Raw genomic sequence first — 15690 nt, 5'->3', positions numbered from 1 at the left:
AGCGCCGCAGTAACCGCCCCGTGCTGTGTGACCGTTCAGCCGTGTGTCGTACAGGGCTACCGAAATAAGTATTATATTTTAACCACAAGACTGGCTGGTAACACTCAAATGTTTTTTGAAACAGCTGATTAAAATGGAAATCCTTAACGAAAATAGGCCGACAGAAGTTTCCAAATCCTCAAAAAGTGGCATGTCCACTGGAGGCAAAATCCTTATAGCGGCTACTGGCGGTGTCGCCATCGGCCTGTCAGTTGTCTGCGCCTCCTTTGTGGCGCCCGCTTTCAGGCGGATTTGTCTGCCATATGTGCCCGCCACCAGCGAACAAATACAGAATGTCCTCAGCTTTCTACCAAAGACCGCGGGCGGGAAACTGTTGGACATCGGCTCCGGAGACGGGCGCATTGTTGTGGGTGAGTCTGCTGCACCGGAGGAATTCAGGAAGACTTTAATTCCACTTATGTAATCCTTTCCAGCGGCGGCGCAACACCATAGAGCTCTAAAGACAGACGGCGTGGAATTGAATCCATGGCTGGTATACTACTCCCGCCTGGCCGCATTGCGTCATGGGGTATCCAAGCAGACGAGGTTCTTCCGGCGAGATCTATGGAAGTTCGATATCAAAGACTACAACTTCGTTGTAATCTTCGGCGTGGAGCAGATGATGCAGGACCTGGAGCACAAACTGGTTGCCGAGTGTCCGGACAACACCAAGATCATCGCCTGCCGCTTCCCACTGCCCAGCCTGCAGCACGTAAAAATAATCGAGGATGGAGTTAACACCGTGTGGTTCTACGACCTCAACAAAAGCAGCGGAAACAGCTAACAAAAGAGTTATTAAATTGGTATTTTTATTGTTTTCCACGCTAAAAGAAAACGGTGCTAAAGATAAATGCTAGAAAGGTTGGTCAGTAATACAAACTTGTTACCTTAAGACAATACAAAAGGGACGAGGACGAGATTGAAATGGCTAGCGCAGCTAGCCGGAATACCAATGATGAAGGAACATTAAAAGTGGAGGCAGTGAAGCTGGCATCCGGAAACAACAACGCTAGAAGCGGCGACCCATGTATATGCACTTGGTGGCCTCCTCGCGGTAGACTTCGACGAAACCGATTCTGGAATAGAAGTTCACTTGACCGACGTCCTGCTCGGGGACACATACGTGAGCCCCAAAGCAACCATTCGCTCGCAGGGCGGCCAGGAGCACGGTGAGCATCCGCTTGGTTATGCCCGAGTCCCGCTGCTCGGCCTCCCGCAGAGTTCCGGAGATCAGGACGGCCGGAAAGGAGCCGCTCACCTCCACGGGACAGTCCTCCAGAGGCACGTTGGAGCTTGAGCAATGAAACTTTTCCACAAAGCGTGTGACAAGCCGTCCTACCACTTCGTCCCCACCATGCGGACACAGATCCTTGGGGTATTTCTCGCGCAGCTCCGTAAACCAGCAAAGCTCCAAGTTGCGTCGGAATATGTTGACATCCAAGGCCGCGCAAGCATAGCCTATAACGCTGTTGTTCTCATCGTAAGCCACAATGCATAGCTGCGGGCTGAGGATAAGATGTCCTCCTATCAGTCCATCAGCTACGATGCCGGCCACATTCGCCGGCAGCGGGAAGGGGATGTGGACGCCTCCGTCCGACTCTTCCTGCCACTGCAAATACAAGCGGGTGCACACCTCGTTGACGTTCTGCTCGTCCGCATGGGAGTAGGGCCTCAGGAGATAGTAATTGGCCGTGGGTTGTTCCGGAAGCTTGTACACAAACAGGTCATTGCCCGAGTCCACCGGCATCAGGCGCTGCAGGTCCGCAATGAGGCCGCCCCTGAAGACCCACGGTTCCTGGTCACCGGACATGAAGGCCTCTTTCCAGCCCTTGCTAAACCCTGAAAGGGGACGAGGAGGAAACTTAGTACAGGTGTTTTTGTTTGCTATACGATCTGTGTATCACTTACAAGTATAGCTGCCCTCCGTGTAAGAAGACGTGTTATGCGGAAAGTGACCAAGAGCTAGCCACTTGACGTAGCAATTGAGAAGGGACAGAGCGCCGGATATATCCCACACATACGAGTATAGCTCGTGGCAGATCTCCTTGTTCTGGCAGTGAGCGATTTTGATCAACAGCTCGACGACGCCGGTGCAAAGTACGTCGAACTGTTCGCAACGCTGGTGCCATTCGGTAACCTCTGGCTTGGCGGTTTTGACGTCATCGCTTACCCCACCGGCAGAACGGTCCTGCAGTATCACATTTGCGTTGCCCTTCAGCCAGTTGAATTCGACCAGCAGTTTGTGGCCACGGCTGCCGTGCTCGAAGGGAAGGTAGAAGAGATCGCAGAGCAGACCCAAATCCTCAACAGTTATCTTTGACTTGTATCCGCCTGTGGACGTACTAGAATCAAAGAATATATAGTTTAATTTTAGGGCTTGTGGCTTGATTTTCTGGGCAAATGGTGTATATTTTAGGTCAATTTATCCAAAATTAAAAAAAAAGGAGGAACAAATTTACTGCATTTTTTAATACTTACTTATTGTCGATGGTCCTAACAGACTGAGCTTCGTTCTCCTCACGCATTTCCGCATTTGAGATTGGCGACGAAGTGCCACTCTCCACATGCATACTCTGGAAGAAAAGAATAGAAAGTCAATAGACTAGGTCTTGGTATTTAACATCATACTGACATGCACATCGTTGACAGACTCCATGAGTACGTCGTCTGCCACCAGTTTGATTGCCTCCTCCTCCCGCGGAGAGACCTGAGAGGCTATGCTACTGCTGCACTCCATGGGCTCATTGACTCCGGCACTCAGTGGACTCAGACTGGCGTCGTCCACCATTGTATCCACACTTAGACTGGCCACCGGCTCTTGCTTTTCCTCTAAATCGTCCACCTCCAGTTCAAGCCGCTCCTGTGCCGATTCGGTTTTCGGTTTTAATGCATTGTCATCGAAAACTGCATTGTCCAGACCCAGATCCACGGATGCGTCCACACTTTTCGCCTCCATGATGGCAACTGGGACAACGGAGATGGGAATCTTCTTGGGAAGTTCAATGTTGCTGGCAGCTGTGGTCGGGATGGGGTTGATGATATCGTCGTTTGTGATCACCTTTGTGGGCGACACGAGGGAATTCATCACTGGATTGGAGATGGGTGCCAGGGTGGAGCTAACAACGCTGAAATTAATGATTTAAATGTGTACTATAGTCGTTTAAGTGCACAAGAAAATTTCAATTTACCAGACATCAGCAAGGGCTTGCAGTTGAGTGGTGTTGACCTCCGGAACCGTCCTCGAATTCGTCGAAGTGGTTGTGGTGGTGGTGAGACTCATGCAGGTGTTGATGGAGGGTATTATGGGAATAATGGGCATAACCATTTGCACTTGGGGCTGGGGTTTGGTGATTGGTCCCCAGGCCTCCTTCTCCATGGAAAATTCCGGCAGCCAGTCCGCAATAGCATTCCTTGAAGAAAATTAGGTAAAGTAAGCTTGGCTCAAGAACTTCTCTTAGTTTTACCCACTTAAGAGCCACTCGCGGGTGGTAAACGTTCTTAGAGAGGAACTCGGCCGGAAGCTCATCCTCGTTTTCAGTCTCCAGTTTAATGTCCGCGCTCAGCGAGCTGTTCACCTTGGAGTCCAAGCTACAGCGCGACCAGAAGGCCAGCGAGTGGATGGCAACAAAGTTGCCGTAGAACTCGCAGTTAGGATTGGTCATCACGCCCCGCAAGTGGGGGATCAGCTCCGGCGACCGACCACTGTAGGGTCCGAGGAAAACGCGCTTCTGGTCGTAATCGTTGGCATGCAGATTGTCCCAGATACATGGCGGACGACGCAGCACTTCGGTAATCTCCTGGATCGACTCAATGGATATGGTTTTGGAGATGACCTTGTCGCCAGTCCAGAGGATGTCAATATCGTTGTTGAGCTTGGAGCCCAGAGTGTTAAGGTACTCCGACTCCAGCACCGTGGGCACGGCCCGCGAAGCACAGTATTGTGTGGGGCAGAAGAGGAACTTGGGCCTGCCCAGGTGCGTGTATATCTCGTTGGTGACAGACACGTGGGCGTTGGCAAACGTCTGGAAGACCTCCTTGTCCGCCTTCGACAGCTCCGATTCGATGTCGTCGAATAACAGGGCGTAGGCCTCGCAGCCGAACTGCGAGACCTGATCCAGCTTTCGCTTCAGCGTGGCGATCTCCTTAGGACTGCTGTAGGTCATGTCCAGCCCTGGCGAAAGGGCATAGTAGAAGTTAATACCCGCCTCCTTGGCCGCCGCAATTAGACCTGCAAGGAAGACTCTTTAGCGGAGGATTTGTATGGTTCAAAGGTTAGTTACTGGACAGGTGATCCGCTTCCTCCACAGTATACAGCTCCCGCCAGTATGCCCGGTGCTTGTAGTCATCCTTCGGCGCATACATGTAGGACGGACTGCTCAGGCCCATGGATTTAAGCTTCCGAAACAAGTCCTTGCGCTGCTCGGTGGTCCACGGCCGGCCGTAGAATCCCTCGATCACGCCGCAAATAAACTGCCGCTGGCCATCAGATTGGCTGCCCGCTTCATCCGCCATTTTCCACGACCCAGGGATTCGGATGCGGCGATTGCGAGGAACAAATAAAGGCTATTTTTCTTCACAAATTTAGCAGGAAGAGCCGTGTTTAGAGTAGAGGTGGGGAAACATCGATGCCAAAATCGGTGTCATCGATGTTTTCAAAACATCGGTTTCATCGATGTTTGGCGGGGCAACTTCCATGTTTTCCCATCTCTACTCTAGTATAATATAATATAAATATTTGGTAGATATTGTGCGTAATCATTGATCAAGTTTGCTCTGCTGATGGGCTTATGACACTACATTGTTGATCCCATTCATTGCTCATTTATTTTTTTTTTTATAACCGACTTTACGTAAGTACGAGCAAGACAAACGTATGACGATTCCAAAGAGCAATGAATGAAGAAAATTGACAGAACCAGATAAAAATACAAGACGGAATTGGGTAACAAAAATTACATTCGATAAAATACCACCGGGACCGATACAAAAAATTTTTCACCATTTAAAGGTAACAACTGAAATCTTTAAAACGTTAAAATTAGCGGGATAAACAATATAATAAAGAAAACAATTTTGAATATAACGTTAAAAACGCAGTGTGACCGTGAACTCATAGCCAAAAAAATCTCAAGCCGTATCCAAATAGTTGTCTCTGTCTCTGAGCTTCAATGAACCCGACAATGAATGAAGCGAACAATGTAATGTCATACCCATATGAACGCTATGATACATTACGCATTAATTCATTTATTTTAGCTTGTTTTGTTTTTTTTTTTTTTAATTTTGTTTTGTTCACATTCTGATTTTTTTGTTAATACTTTTTGATATTTACACCATCGATAAAGGCTAGCAGATATGTATCATGTATCAAATCCATCAGTGATCAGGTTTTTCTGCTGAATACGACCAATATTCGAATTTTCCTAATAGCCGGATTCCATTGGCACATTAAAACGAATTAAGCCTAATGCGCATTTACTTACACAGGGAATCCTATAAGATAATCACAGCTTTTTACCGTTATTTTCCAAGAAATCGGTCTTGTCGCAATCTTTGACCCATTTATTCGTAAACAGGACCCCAGAATACATGGATCCTGAAATCTTGAGAATGTTCGGGCGTTGGGGCTTTTCGGAAGTGTATCCAAGGAAATAGTAGTTGGTACACAGTATTTTGGTGACGTAACCTTTTAGTGAAATGTAAGGAATTTAATTTCGCGGGAAATTGATAATACAGCTGGTCAGTGTGACCAGTTTACTACCACTTTTTTGAAGCATTTCGGTATTCTGGACGTTAAAGTCTTTGTGCACACCGAAGTCGGCGTCAGTGGTTCCGTTCTGACAATTTATTCCTCGCTTTTATTTGAATTCCTGTCAAGAGTTCACAGTTTTCCTTTAAGATGTCGATGTTTTGGGGTAAGTTAAACTGTCAAGGATTATAAATGTTTGCCCGGTACTTCTTAACCCAGCCCTCAGGAGTTTTACGCGTGCTGCGCTCATGACGCAGCCACGTGCTTGCCATTGGGTTGCCGGCAGCGTGGACCGGCGCCATTTCTGCAGTCAAGTAAACACCATGTTATTCTCAAATGCTGTCCCTGTCCAGGTCTGAACATGAAGCCTGAGCGCAAGTACTCGCAGACGATCATCAAGTCGTTCCACATTTCGGGCGTCGCCCTCGACAAGGGCCAGGAGGCCAAGTTGTACCTGGCGGCCGAGAAGCAGGAATATATCGTGGCGACCGTGAGCAAGGCCATTCCACAAGTGGCTCTTGATCTTAACTTCAGCAAGGGCGATCGCATTATGTTCCACACTGCAGGTAAGGAGTCGCTGTCGCTGCTATTCCATTTTCCACGGCCATCCGCATGTAACACGTTTTCCCGCTTTACAGGCGACGCCAGCGTTTCGCTGTTGGGCTATTTGCACGACATTGACTCCGAGGATGAGGACGAGGAGTTCACCCTTGAGAATTTACTGAAGGGCAAGGAGGGCAAAAAAAACAAGAAGGCGGAGGCCGATGATGAAAATGAGAGCGGAGAGGAAGAGGAGGAGGGGGACGAAGATACTGACGATAGTCAGCTAATAGGAGAATACGAGTCCTTCCTCGAGAATGGAGAGGATGAAGATGACGACGATGAAGAGGAGGACGATGAAAGCGGCGAAGAAGAGGACGATGACAGCGAAGACGACTCGGAGGCGGAGGAGGAACAGCCAAAGGCCAAGGTTGCTAAGCTGTCGCCGGGCGCCAGTGCGAAGAAGTCCGGAAAGGAGCAGAATGGTGTGGTCAAGAAGGAGGAGGCCAAGCCGCAGCAAAAGAAGAAGGAAAAGCCTGAGGCTAAAAAGGAACAGCCCAAGGCCAAGGAGCAGGCCAAGCAGCAGACGACCGGAGAGCCGCGCACCATCACCGGAGGCGTGAAGGTTCAGGATGTGCTCGCCGGCAAGGGCGAGGAGGCCAAGCCGGGCAAACGCGTTTCCGTGTACTACATCGGCCGTCTGCAGTCGAACAACAAGACCTTCGACAGCCTGCTGAAGGGCAAGCCCTTCAAGTTCTCGCTGGGCGGCGGCGACGTAATCAAGGGCTGGGACGTGGGTGTAGCCGGCATGAAGGTGGGCGGCAAGCGTCGCATTACCTGCCCCCCGGCCATGGCTTACGGCGCTCGCGGAGCACCGCCCAAGATCGGCCCGAACTCGACATTGGTCTTCGATGTGGAGTTGAAGGCAGTGCACTAATAGCACTAACTTAACATCATGTAGACTCGTAATCATATAGCCTTTAAGAATCCGCGTCGTACAACTTGATAAAATATTAAATAAACCATTGTTTTTCACGCTGTTCATAAATCAACAGTTTTCTAACAACCGACTTTATTTGCCTTTATCCTACGCACTCTTCTCGGGCGCACCCATATCCAGAAGCGGTTCAGACTGGAGCTTCCAGTGCTCCAGGACGTAGGGCAGCCTTTCGCTGGGATCCGTGCTCCAATGGTGCAGGCGGCACTTGAGCCTCGCCTGCTCCAGCTTGTTTATGGTCACGGTGCAGTAGAAGTCCTTGTTCTCCTTCTTCAGGTCGGGGCCGACGATGCGCTCCTTGGGCAGGGTGATGCACTCCTCGCGGCAATGGAATCCGGCCTTGCGCAGCGAGGCCTTGATGTGCCAGGGCTCCAGCTCCCAGGGCTCGTCCTTGTTCATCACCACCGCCAGGACAATGGACTCCAGCATGTTGACCGTCCGCTGGGCGTAAGCCGAGCTATGCTTTACCGCGGATCTTTCGGCCTCTGTCTTGGCGTACTTGGCCACATTCTCAGGCGTTTTGTAGGCGGCCAGTCCGGGCAGCAGCAGCTTGTTGTAGACGAAGTGTGGCTTCATGGACACAACGTCGCCCTTGTCGCCGACGCCCTCGACGAAGGTTTTCAGCACCACCTCCATGTTGGGCCGCTTCTTGACTAGCGTGTCTTCCACCAGCTCGTAAATGAAGTTTTTCGCCCTCATCCGGCGAGGCTTCTCGTTGGTTTTGTGCAGCGGCGGGTCATATTTGCGTTTTAGTACGAACGTGGTCTGGAATTGATTGAGTGGTAAATGGGATTCTCTTCCTTGATTGGGGCAGGATTTACCCGCACTTGCTGCTGCAAGCTGGTGGCCGATTTAAGCAAATTTAACGGCGTTACGTAGATGTTCTTCAACATTTTTACCAGTGAGTTAGGGTTGCCAGACTACAGACTTTGTCAGAGTTGACAAAGTGACAAACAGACTATATTAATAGTGGTCGCGTTCCTCGCATTTGATAATGTGACTTTTTGTGATTTTAAGTATTTGTAAATTTAATCCTCTTTGTTTTGGTTAAGATTTTAAAACTGATTTTAATAATAAAAAAAAATTAAAATAAATTAGTTTAGAAAGTTGGTATATATATGTTTTAATTAAATTTATATTTTATGTTTAAATCTGTGAATAACAGTTATTGGTATAAAATAATAGAGAACTATTTTTGTTCTTTAGCTATCCTAGAATAGCATTAATATTCAGTTTTTATAAGTTCAAAATTGTTATACAGCTCAGTTAATCAAATTTGTATTTAAACCAAAAGTTTTTCTATGATTATTATTTTAAACAGAAGTTGTTTTTATCAAACTGAACTGAAAACCTGTTAGACCTGACTTGTCTTAAAATAAAATTTAGCTTTTTTTATTTAAGAATAGCTGTTTATGTTTTAAGTAAAAATATTTTTGATAAAAAAAATACTTTAATTGTGATTTTTTTTTAAATTTTAAATAAGTTTGAATAAAAAAGTTTCAAATTCTTAAACCGTGATTTTTATATTAAGGGTTTTAAATTTTAAATATATTTGAACATAATAGTCTTTAAAAGGGATGGGCGAAGTACAGTATGTGCAAGGATTGTAAATATGTTTGAATAAAATAGTCTTTAGTTCTTTAAACGTGAATTTTATTTTACAAATTGTACATTTTAAATATATTTGAATAAAATAGTCTTTAAATAGTATTTTAAAAATTGAGAACAATATTTCAACAAAAATGACATTCATTAAACCAAAATCTTTTTTTTATAAATAATTATCTTGAAAGGGCTATTTTACATATGTATTAAGAATTACTTCCCTGCTTGTCGCGCGAGGTAAAACTGTTTTAAAAAAAGGATCCTTTGCCAAAAGTCCTGACACGAGCACAGTTTAAGGGCTTAAAACTACAACGTTCAGGCCTCGATGGTGTTTTGGATCCAGTCAACGTACTTCCCCACCCGAGTGTAGACGCCTGGCCAGCCGGCCAAGCCACAGGGTGTGGGCCCAAAGGACACCACGCCCGCCAGGAAGTAGTAGGTGTTCACCTTGTTCGTGTCCAGGCCGATGAGCGGCCCACCGGAGTCGCCGCGACACGAGTCGACGCCCTCCTTGCCGCCGGCACACATTTGCGTGTCCTCGAGCAGGATCTCCTGGCCGCTGTAGACATTGCGGCACTCGTCTATCCGGAAGCCCTCCACGGCCGCCTTGAGCTTCAGATTGCTGGCCGACAGCTGCTCTGTCTTGCCCCAGCCGGCCACGTCCATGGTGATGCCATCGAAGGTGGCCGCCCGCAGGTTGGCGTCCAGGGGCAGGCAAATGGGGCGCACAAAGTCGGTGTACTCCACCTGCTGGCCGAGGCGCAGTAGGGCGATGTCGTTCACCTGGTTCTTGGACGACGGCATGTAGGCGGGATGGGGCACGGTGCGCTCCACGGGCACGTCCAGATGCGCGGGGGCACAGTCCTTCATGCCGCGCACGTCCACCTCGCAGTCGGGATTCGTGGCGGTGTCCCACTCGCCCAGGCGGACACCCGTCAGCCTCCAGTCGCTGGGCAGCGCCTTCCCATTGACGCAGTGGGAGGCTGTCACCACATATCGTGTGCTGATCAAGGAACCGCCGCAGTGGTGGCCCTTCTTTCCCTGGGCTGCATGGTGATGGGGGTAAACTATGAGCTAATCGGTTCTGGCGAAGGCTTTCCCTTCCCCCACTCACCCTTAGTGTATTCAATCAGAGCCATCCAGGGGAACTCGTCGATCTTGGTCTTCATGCCGCCGTAGATGCGGTTGGACAGGATGTTTCCGCACTGTCCTGGCAGAGGGAGCAGGCCGGAGCCGGAGCCGGAGCCGGAGCTGGTCACATTGGGCCTGGCCGGTGCAGGCGTCTCCGGGGTGCCGTCCCGGTAGCGATCCGGGCAACAGATCAGCACCTTGCCGTTCGTGTAGCCGCACTGGCTGCGACTCAGGTAGAGGCGGTCCGTGTCCCGCAGCGGGGAGGTGGTCAGCAGGCCGTACAGGTACTTGCAGTCCTCCAGATGGATGCACAGGGCCCGCTCCCGGTTGGGCGTTATGCAGCGTCCATAGTTGGGCACCTGGGCCGCCTCATTGGGGAAGTAGAACTCTGGAATTACAGAGTTTAGAGTTTAGTTCGTGTGCGTAGCTTACCTACTTTGTGAATAAATTAGGTATTAAACTGGTTTTGAGGCCCGCGGCAAAACAAACATGTATGTATGTATGTACGTTAAAGCTTGTCATCCCCAGCAGATGATAGACTTGGCTTGTCTTCTATTTACTTACGACCCGCTGATGATTTCGCCAAAATGCCCAAGAACAGGCACACAAACGATAGCTTCAACATTTTGCTTACGCAAGCGGACAGGTGTTAATCCTTTCTCAAGACGTCGTCAGTGGTTTGGGGTAAAGATGATGAAAATGGTAATGGTAATGATGTTTTGTTTACTGCAATATTGCAGAGCGGTTGCAGAAGCAGTTATCAAAATAAACGGCGCGATAAAAAGGTACTAAAACGGAATTCCCACGGACCGGAGTGCAGTGAAGAGAGGCCGAAGCTGAGCTTGGCGCACGACTGAGTCTTTGGCTGAAAATCCCAGCTCGCGAGCTTTGTCGCAAGCTTTTAGGCCAGCCTCTAAGTAAGATGTGGGATTTAAAGTGATTAGCTTATTTTAACGTCTTTTCAATGGCTTTTGCCTTTGTTAACAAAATATTGAGCAGCACTTATGCTTCAATTTTTCATACAGTCAGCTTTTAGGACTATATTTGGCTGTGTTAAGTGAAATAGTTCCAGTTTGACTTTAAAAACTAAACTGTTTTTGAAAACATCCAGTTTTGAATACTAAACAAGCGATGCACATATTTAAATTATATATAATAAATAATAAATATATTTAGCTGTGTTAAATGAAATAGTTGCAGTTTGATTTTAAAAACTAAACTGTTTTTGAAAACTTCTAGTTTTAAATACTGAACAAGCGATGCACAAATTTAAATAATATATAATAAATAATAAATATATATAGCAGTGTTAAATGAAATAGTTAGAGTTCGATTTTAAAAACTTAACTGTTTTTTGAAAACTTCCAGTTTTAAATACTGAACAAGCGATGCACATATTTAAAGCTTAGACTGTAAGTTTGAGCTTAACATTTATTTGTGTACCATTTATGTAATTAATGAGATCCTGGCAACGTTATAAAACGATTTGGAGGCGTGCCTCTTGCACCAAAGATGAGATTTACTCAAAGAATTTAGCTTACGGTCTTTTAATATCTGCCCACAGATTTTAAATCGGGTTTAGACCAGAAAACTGCGCTTGTTATTCTCGCTCTGGTCCCTGAGAATCTCCCGTCTCGTATGTGGAAACAGAGAAAAAAAATGTCTTGATGGTTTATCGTATCGTTTCGCTCGAATGCAGTTATAGTTTAAAGACAGAACCTTATGTATATAGCATTAAATGAAATTCGAGCACTATACCCAAATATTTTGTACATCCCCTTGTAGGTTTTGCTTTCATTTTTAAGACTGATAACCTGATTTTTCTTTTCGACCTCGTAATCTTTTCCACTTTCTACCAAAAATAAAACTAACGCAATTTCCAAAAATGTGTTGACGAATAAAATTATTTATTCTTTTAATTTATTTATTATTTCCATCTTCCTGGTATACTCACTTACAGCAAAAAAAACTTACTAACTAACTAAAATAAAACTAACGCAATTTCCAAAAATCGTGTTTACGAATAAATTTATTTATTTTGTACATTCACTCACAGTAAAAAGCTGTTAACGTTAATGTTAATTTGTGTCGTTACGCCAAAAACAATGCAAAGCAAGTAAACGCTATGCAAACCAATTACGAGTTTTCTGTAGCTTCACAGCGGAGAATTGTTGAATGGTATCGGTTAATAATTTTAGTCAGAAGTTTGCAACGCAGTCCGCTGTGTAACATCACAGCCTTAGACGATCGGCACTATCACAAAGTAAACCAGGCTATAGCCTATGCAAATAAATAATAAGAATCCACTAACATATATTGAAATCAAGATATCCGAAATAAGTGTAAGTAGCTTTAGTTCAAACCATTTTTTAATAAATAAATAATTGAGAAAAATATAAATGTTCTCCTGGCGCGTTATTTCAAATTCAAACTAAAATGTAACGGTCGCGTTGCCAACCATTACAGTGTGACCAAAATTTGCAATTGTTTTTGCCGTTTTCGACACATTGCTTAGAGCTATACGCCCAGCTGAGCGGTTTGTTGGTCATTATTGGTAAAAATTTAACTTTGAAATGTGCGTAGATCAGTTACAATAAGTTGGGCGACGCCGCTGCCCTCAAATTGCATAGCACTAATTGGAGAAAGAGTGAGTGCAGTTTCCCAGAAATGCGGTAGAATTCTTACATGTCTGGGTTATTTTTTGCAGCTTATAAATTATTCAAGATGCGTTTTGTCCGCCGGGGAACTGTGCCGAAAATCACAGCCGGTTGCTGTGTGGTGATACTGATGGTTACTCTGTATATGTTGAACGACGAGCGGGACTTGGATAAGAACGTCAAGATGTATGTATAGCTGGGCGACACGAGCGTCGCGCGATATTCACTGTAGGACGTTTGCTTATATGTACATACATATGTATTGCCCTTCTGACAAAGCGAAATTATCGAGCGTTCGATAAGATCGGCGGTGAATCAGGGCGAGTGCCGCCATCCCCATCTGCCCCTGGACAATCCGGTCATCATGAAGTTCTACAAGCCGGTGGAGCGAATCAACTGCGGCGAGAGAATGGACTGGGTGATGTGCGAGGTTAGCTGAGGGCTTGAATCTAGAATCCCAGTCCCAGAGGACCTTATTGGTAATCCCCGAATCTCACACAGAAATCCATTTGCTTTGTGCGTCCGGAAATTGCGTCCAGCCATGAGGATGTGACCTGTTCCTACACGGACATCATCCGCAAGTCGGACTACAAAGTGCGCTTCGGAAGAACGCTGCGCATAAAGGAGCCCTACGTCCTGCAGGCCAGTGACTTCGTCAAGGTTGCCTGTCGATCCTCCAGCGGCGAGAGGTGACTTCTATCTAACTTCCGAGCTCTTGCCCTTGCCTAACATGCTTCTACTCTCCATCCACAGTTGGTTTGGCATGGCCCATGGCATTCGGGACACTGTACCCCGGCCCCTGGCTGCCAATTTCTCGCCGAATTTGGCTGTTTTGCCGCCGGAGGCTGTGGCCCAGGCTCAGCTGCAAATGCAGGATGTGCCCACGGCCTCCTTCTACAATGTCCTCATGTTCGGCTTTGATTCACTGAGCCGCAACGCCTTTATGCGTAAGCTGCCCAGGACCTATGAGTATCTCACACAACAACTGGGCGCCAGCGTTCTCAAGGGCTACAACATCGTGGGCGATGGAACGCCGCAGGCCCTGGTGCCCCTGCTGACGGGTTTCACGGAACTAGAGCTGCCGGAGACGCGTAAGCGATTGTCCGGAGCGGGCAGCGTGGACTCGTACCCCATGATCTGGAAGGACTTTGCCGGCCTGGGCTATATGACTTCGTTTAACGAGGATCTGCCCAATGTGGGCACTTTCACCTACCGCATGACCGGCTTTGAGGCACAGCCGGTGGACCATTACCTGCGGACCTACTATGTCCAGGCGGAGCATATGGCCGCCGAGAGCCAGCCCAATTGCATTGGCCACCAGCCGGATCATGTGACCATGCTTGAGTACACCAAAAACGTAAGTTGTTAGCCGTGTTACGGCAAAGCGAGTTCTTTTTAATTAATGGTTTTTTCTTAAAGTTCATGCTGAAGTATCGCGATGCCCCGCGCTTTGTGTTCAGCTTCCATGGCGGCCTGTCACACGACTCCATCAACCTGGTGGGCGCAGCGGATGATGATGTCCACGATTGGCTGGTGGCGCTCAAGGAACGGTCGCTGCTGGACGACACAATTCTGATCATGATGGCCGATCATGGCAACCGGTTTGCCGAGGTGCGGGCCACACTGCAGGGCAAACAGGAAGAGCGACTGCCCTTCTTCAGTTTCGCGTTTCCCGAGTCGTTCAAGAAGCGCTTTCCGCAGGAGTACAAGAACTTTGTGGCCAACGAGCAGCACCTCACTACGCCCTTTGACATTCATGCCACACTGAAGCACATTATACGTAAGCATGAAGTTTGATTGCTTTCAGCAGAGACTGACTAACTTCTATATTTTTAACCCAGAACTGCAAACCGCTGGCGCAGAAGATCAGTTGGGAGAGCGCAACGATTTGCAAGCTGAACCCAACCTGCCCGGAATTCACATCTCTGAGCTGGCACGGGGTCGAGCCATGTCACTCTTGGAACCCATTCCCAGCAACCGATCCTGTGCCGACGCGTACATAGAGCCACACTGGTGCGCGTGCCTCAACTGGCTGCCTTTGCAGCTGAACGACACGCGGTACAGCGGCATCATTCTCAAGGCCGCCGAGAGCATCGTGAGTGCCATCAACACGGCCACGGTCGAGCAACGCCAGCACTGTGCACCTCTGCAGGTGGGTAGTAAAGCCAACTAAACTAACCAGTCTAGTACCAAAGGAGCTAAGCTAATATTATTGGATGCAATTACCAGAAAGTGAGTTATGGATAATCTAATCCTAAATTGGTTTTCTCCTCCAGCTTCTACGCGTCAACTGGGCACTGCGCCTGCAACCGCACAAGGAGCTGCTGCAGTTCAAGACGAACAGCGACCGGGACGGCTTCCTGGCGGACATGACGGGCCAAACGCTGGTGCGGGATGAGATGTACCAGCTGCAGCTGGTTACGCTGCCCGGCGAGGGGCTGTTCGAGGCGAGCGTGGCCTACAGCTTGCACACGTTTAGTGCCACCACGAAACTCACGGACATCTCGCGAGTTAACAAGTACGGAAATCAGGCACGTTGCATATACGATCGGGATCCCGAACTGCGAAAGTATTGCTATTGCCGCAACTGATGTGCCATCACAGACCTAGTCCAAAACATAGTAGAACTGCTAATCAATCAACTCAAATAGATTTTTGCACTGTTTGCTGATTTTTTGATTTCCTGTAGGTATTAGGTGTTTTTCTATTTTGCCCAAAGAAAGCGTCACTGTCTCTTTTTAAGTTAAAAGATCTGCCTCAGTTTGTAATATAGGTTCCTTTAATAACGATAGTATTGTATTAATTAATGAAAAATATTTTTTGTATGTGCGAAGAAAATAAATCAAGTCAAATCATGACTTATGAATAAATCCATTTTTTCTTTTGTTTAGCAATTTTTGGATATTATCTTAAGTTATATTTTTAGAGACGCCTGCCAACCGTTACATTTAGCTTACACCGACATTTATGAC

The 15690-nt window shown here is 47.3% G+C and overlaps 6 protein-coding genes across 6 annotated transcripts; 3 read left to right on the top strand and 3 right to left on the bottom strand.

The window, feature by feature from the left end:
• Positions 1-92: 92 nt before the first annotated feature.
• On the top strand, positions 93-874 carry LOC108141082 (ATP synthase subunit C lysine N-methyltransferase). Its single transcript, XM_017264256.2, has 2 exons — positions 93-410; positions 474-874. Exons 1-2 carry the CDS (start codon positions 134-136, stop codon positions 821-823), a joined length of 627 nt encoding a protein of 208 aa, XP_017119745.1. The 5' UTR covers positions 93-133; the 3' UTR covers positions 824-874.
• LOC108141081 (protein O-GlcNAcase) lies at positions 832-4671 on the bottom strand. Its single transcript, XM_017264255.2, has 7 exons — positions 4320-4671; positions 3508-4267; positions 3228-3449; positions 2672-3164; positions 2518-2612; positions 1948-2381; positions 832-1878 (listed from the first exon to the last, which is right to left on the bottom strand). Exons 1-7 carry the CDS (start codon positions 4549-4551, stop codon positions 1049-1051), a joined length of 3066 nt encoding a protein of 1021 aa, XP_017119744.1. The 5' UTR covers positions 4552-4671; the 3' UTR covers positions 832-1048.
• Positions 4672-5825: 1154 nt separating this feature from the next.
• On the top strand, positions 5826-7376 carry LOC108141194 (39 kDa FK506-binding nuclear protein). Its single transcript, XM_017264438.2, has 3 exons — positions 5826-5954; positions 6142-6354; positions 6427-7376. The coding sequence occupies exons 1-3, from the start codon at positions 5939-5941 to the stop codon at positions 7263-7265; spliced, it is 1068 nt and encodes a 355-aa protein (XP_017119927.2). The 5' UTR covers positions 5826-5938; the 3' UTR covers positions 7266-7376.
• Positions 7357-8257, bottom strand: LOC108141195 (39S ribosomal protein L9, mitochondrial). The gene is made up of 2 exons (XM_017264439.2): positions 8147-8257; positions 7357-8090 (listed from the first exon to the last, which is right to left on the bottom strand). The coding sequence occupies exons 1-2, from the start codon at positions 8216-8218 to the stop codon at positions 7416-7418; spliced, it is 747 nt and encodes a 248-aa protein (XP_017119928.1). The 5' UTR covers positions 8219-8257; the 3' UTR covers positions 7357-7415.
• A 694-nt stretch (positions 8258-8951) lies between these two features.
• LOC108141229 (serine protease easter) lies at positions 8952-10932 on the bottom strand. The gene is made up of 3 exons (XM_017264485.2): positions 10626-10932; positions 10045-10449; positions 8952-9976 (listed from the first exon to the last, which is right to left on the bottom strand). Exons 1-3 carry the CDS (start codon positions 10684-10686, stop codon positions 9246-9248), a joined length of 1197 nt encoding a protein of 398 aa, XP_017119974.1. The 5' UTR covers positions 10687-10932; the 3' UTR covers positions 8952-9245.
• Positions 10933-12571: 1639 nt separating this feature from the next.
• On the top strand, positions 12572-15588 carry LOC108141113. The gene is made up of 8 exons (XM_017264329.2): positions 12572-12708; positions 12769-12904; positions 12998-13148; positions 13220-13407; positions 13472-14075; positions 14138-14498; positions 14560-14870; positions 14995-15588. Exons 2-8 carry the CDS (start codon positions 12786-12788, stop codon positions 15307-15309), a joined length of 2049 nt encoding a protein of 682 aa, XP_017119818.1. The 5' UTR covers positions 12572-12708; positions 12769-12785; the 3' UTR covers positions 15310-15588.
• The last annotated feature ends 102 nt before the right edge of the window (positions 15589-15690 follow it).

This window comes from Drosophila elegans, unplaced genomic scaffold, assembly GCF_018152505.1.
Source record: "Drosophila elegans isolate 14027-0461.03 unplaced genomic scaffold, ASM1815250v1 contig_476, whole genome shotgun sequence".
Lineage (NCBI taxonomy): Eukaryota > Metazoa > Arthropoda > Insecta > Diptera > Drosophilidae > Drosophila > Drosophila elegans.
Note: the sequence above shows the minus strand (reverse complement) of the source record. Positions and strands in the feature narration are given on the sequence as shown.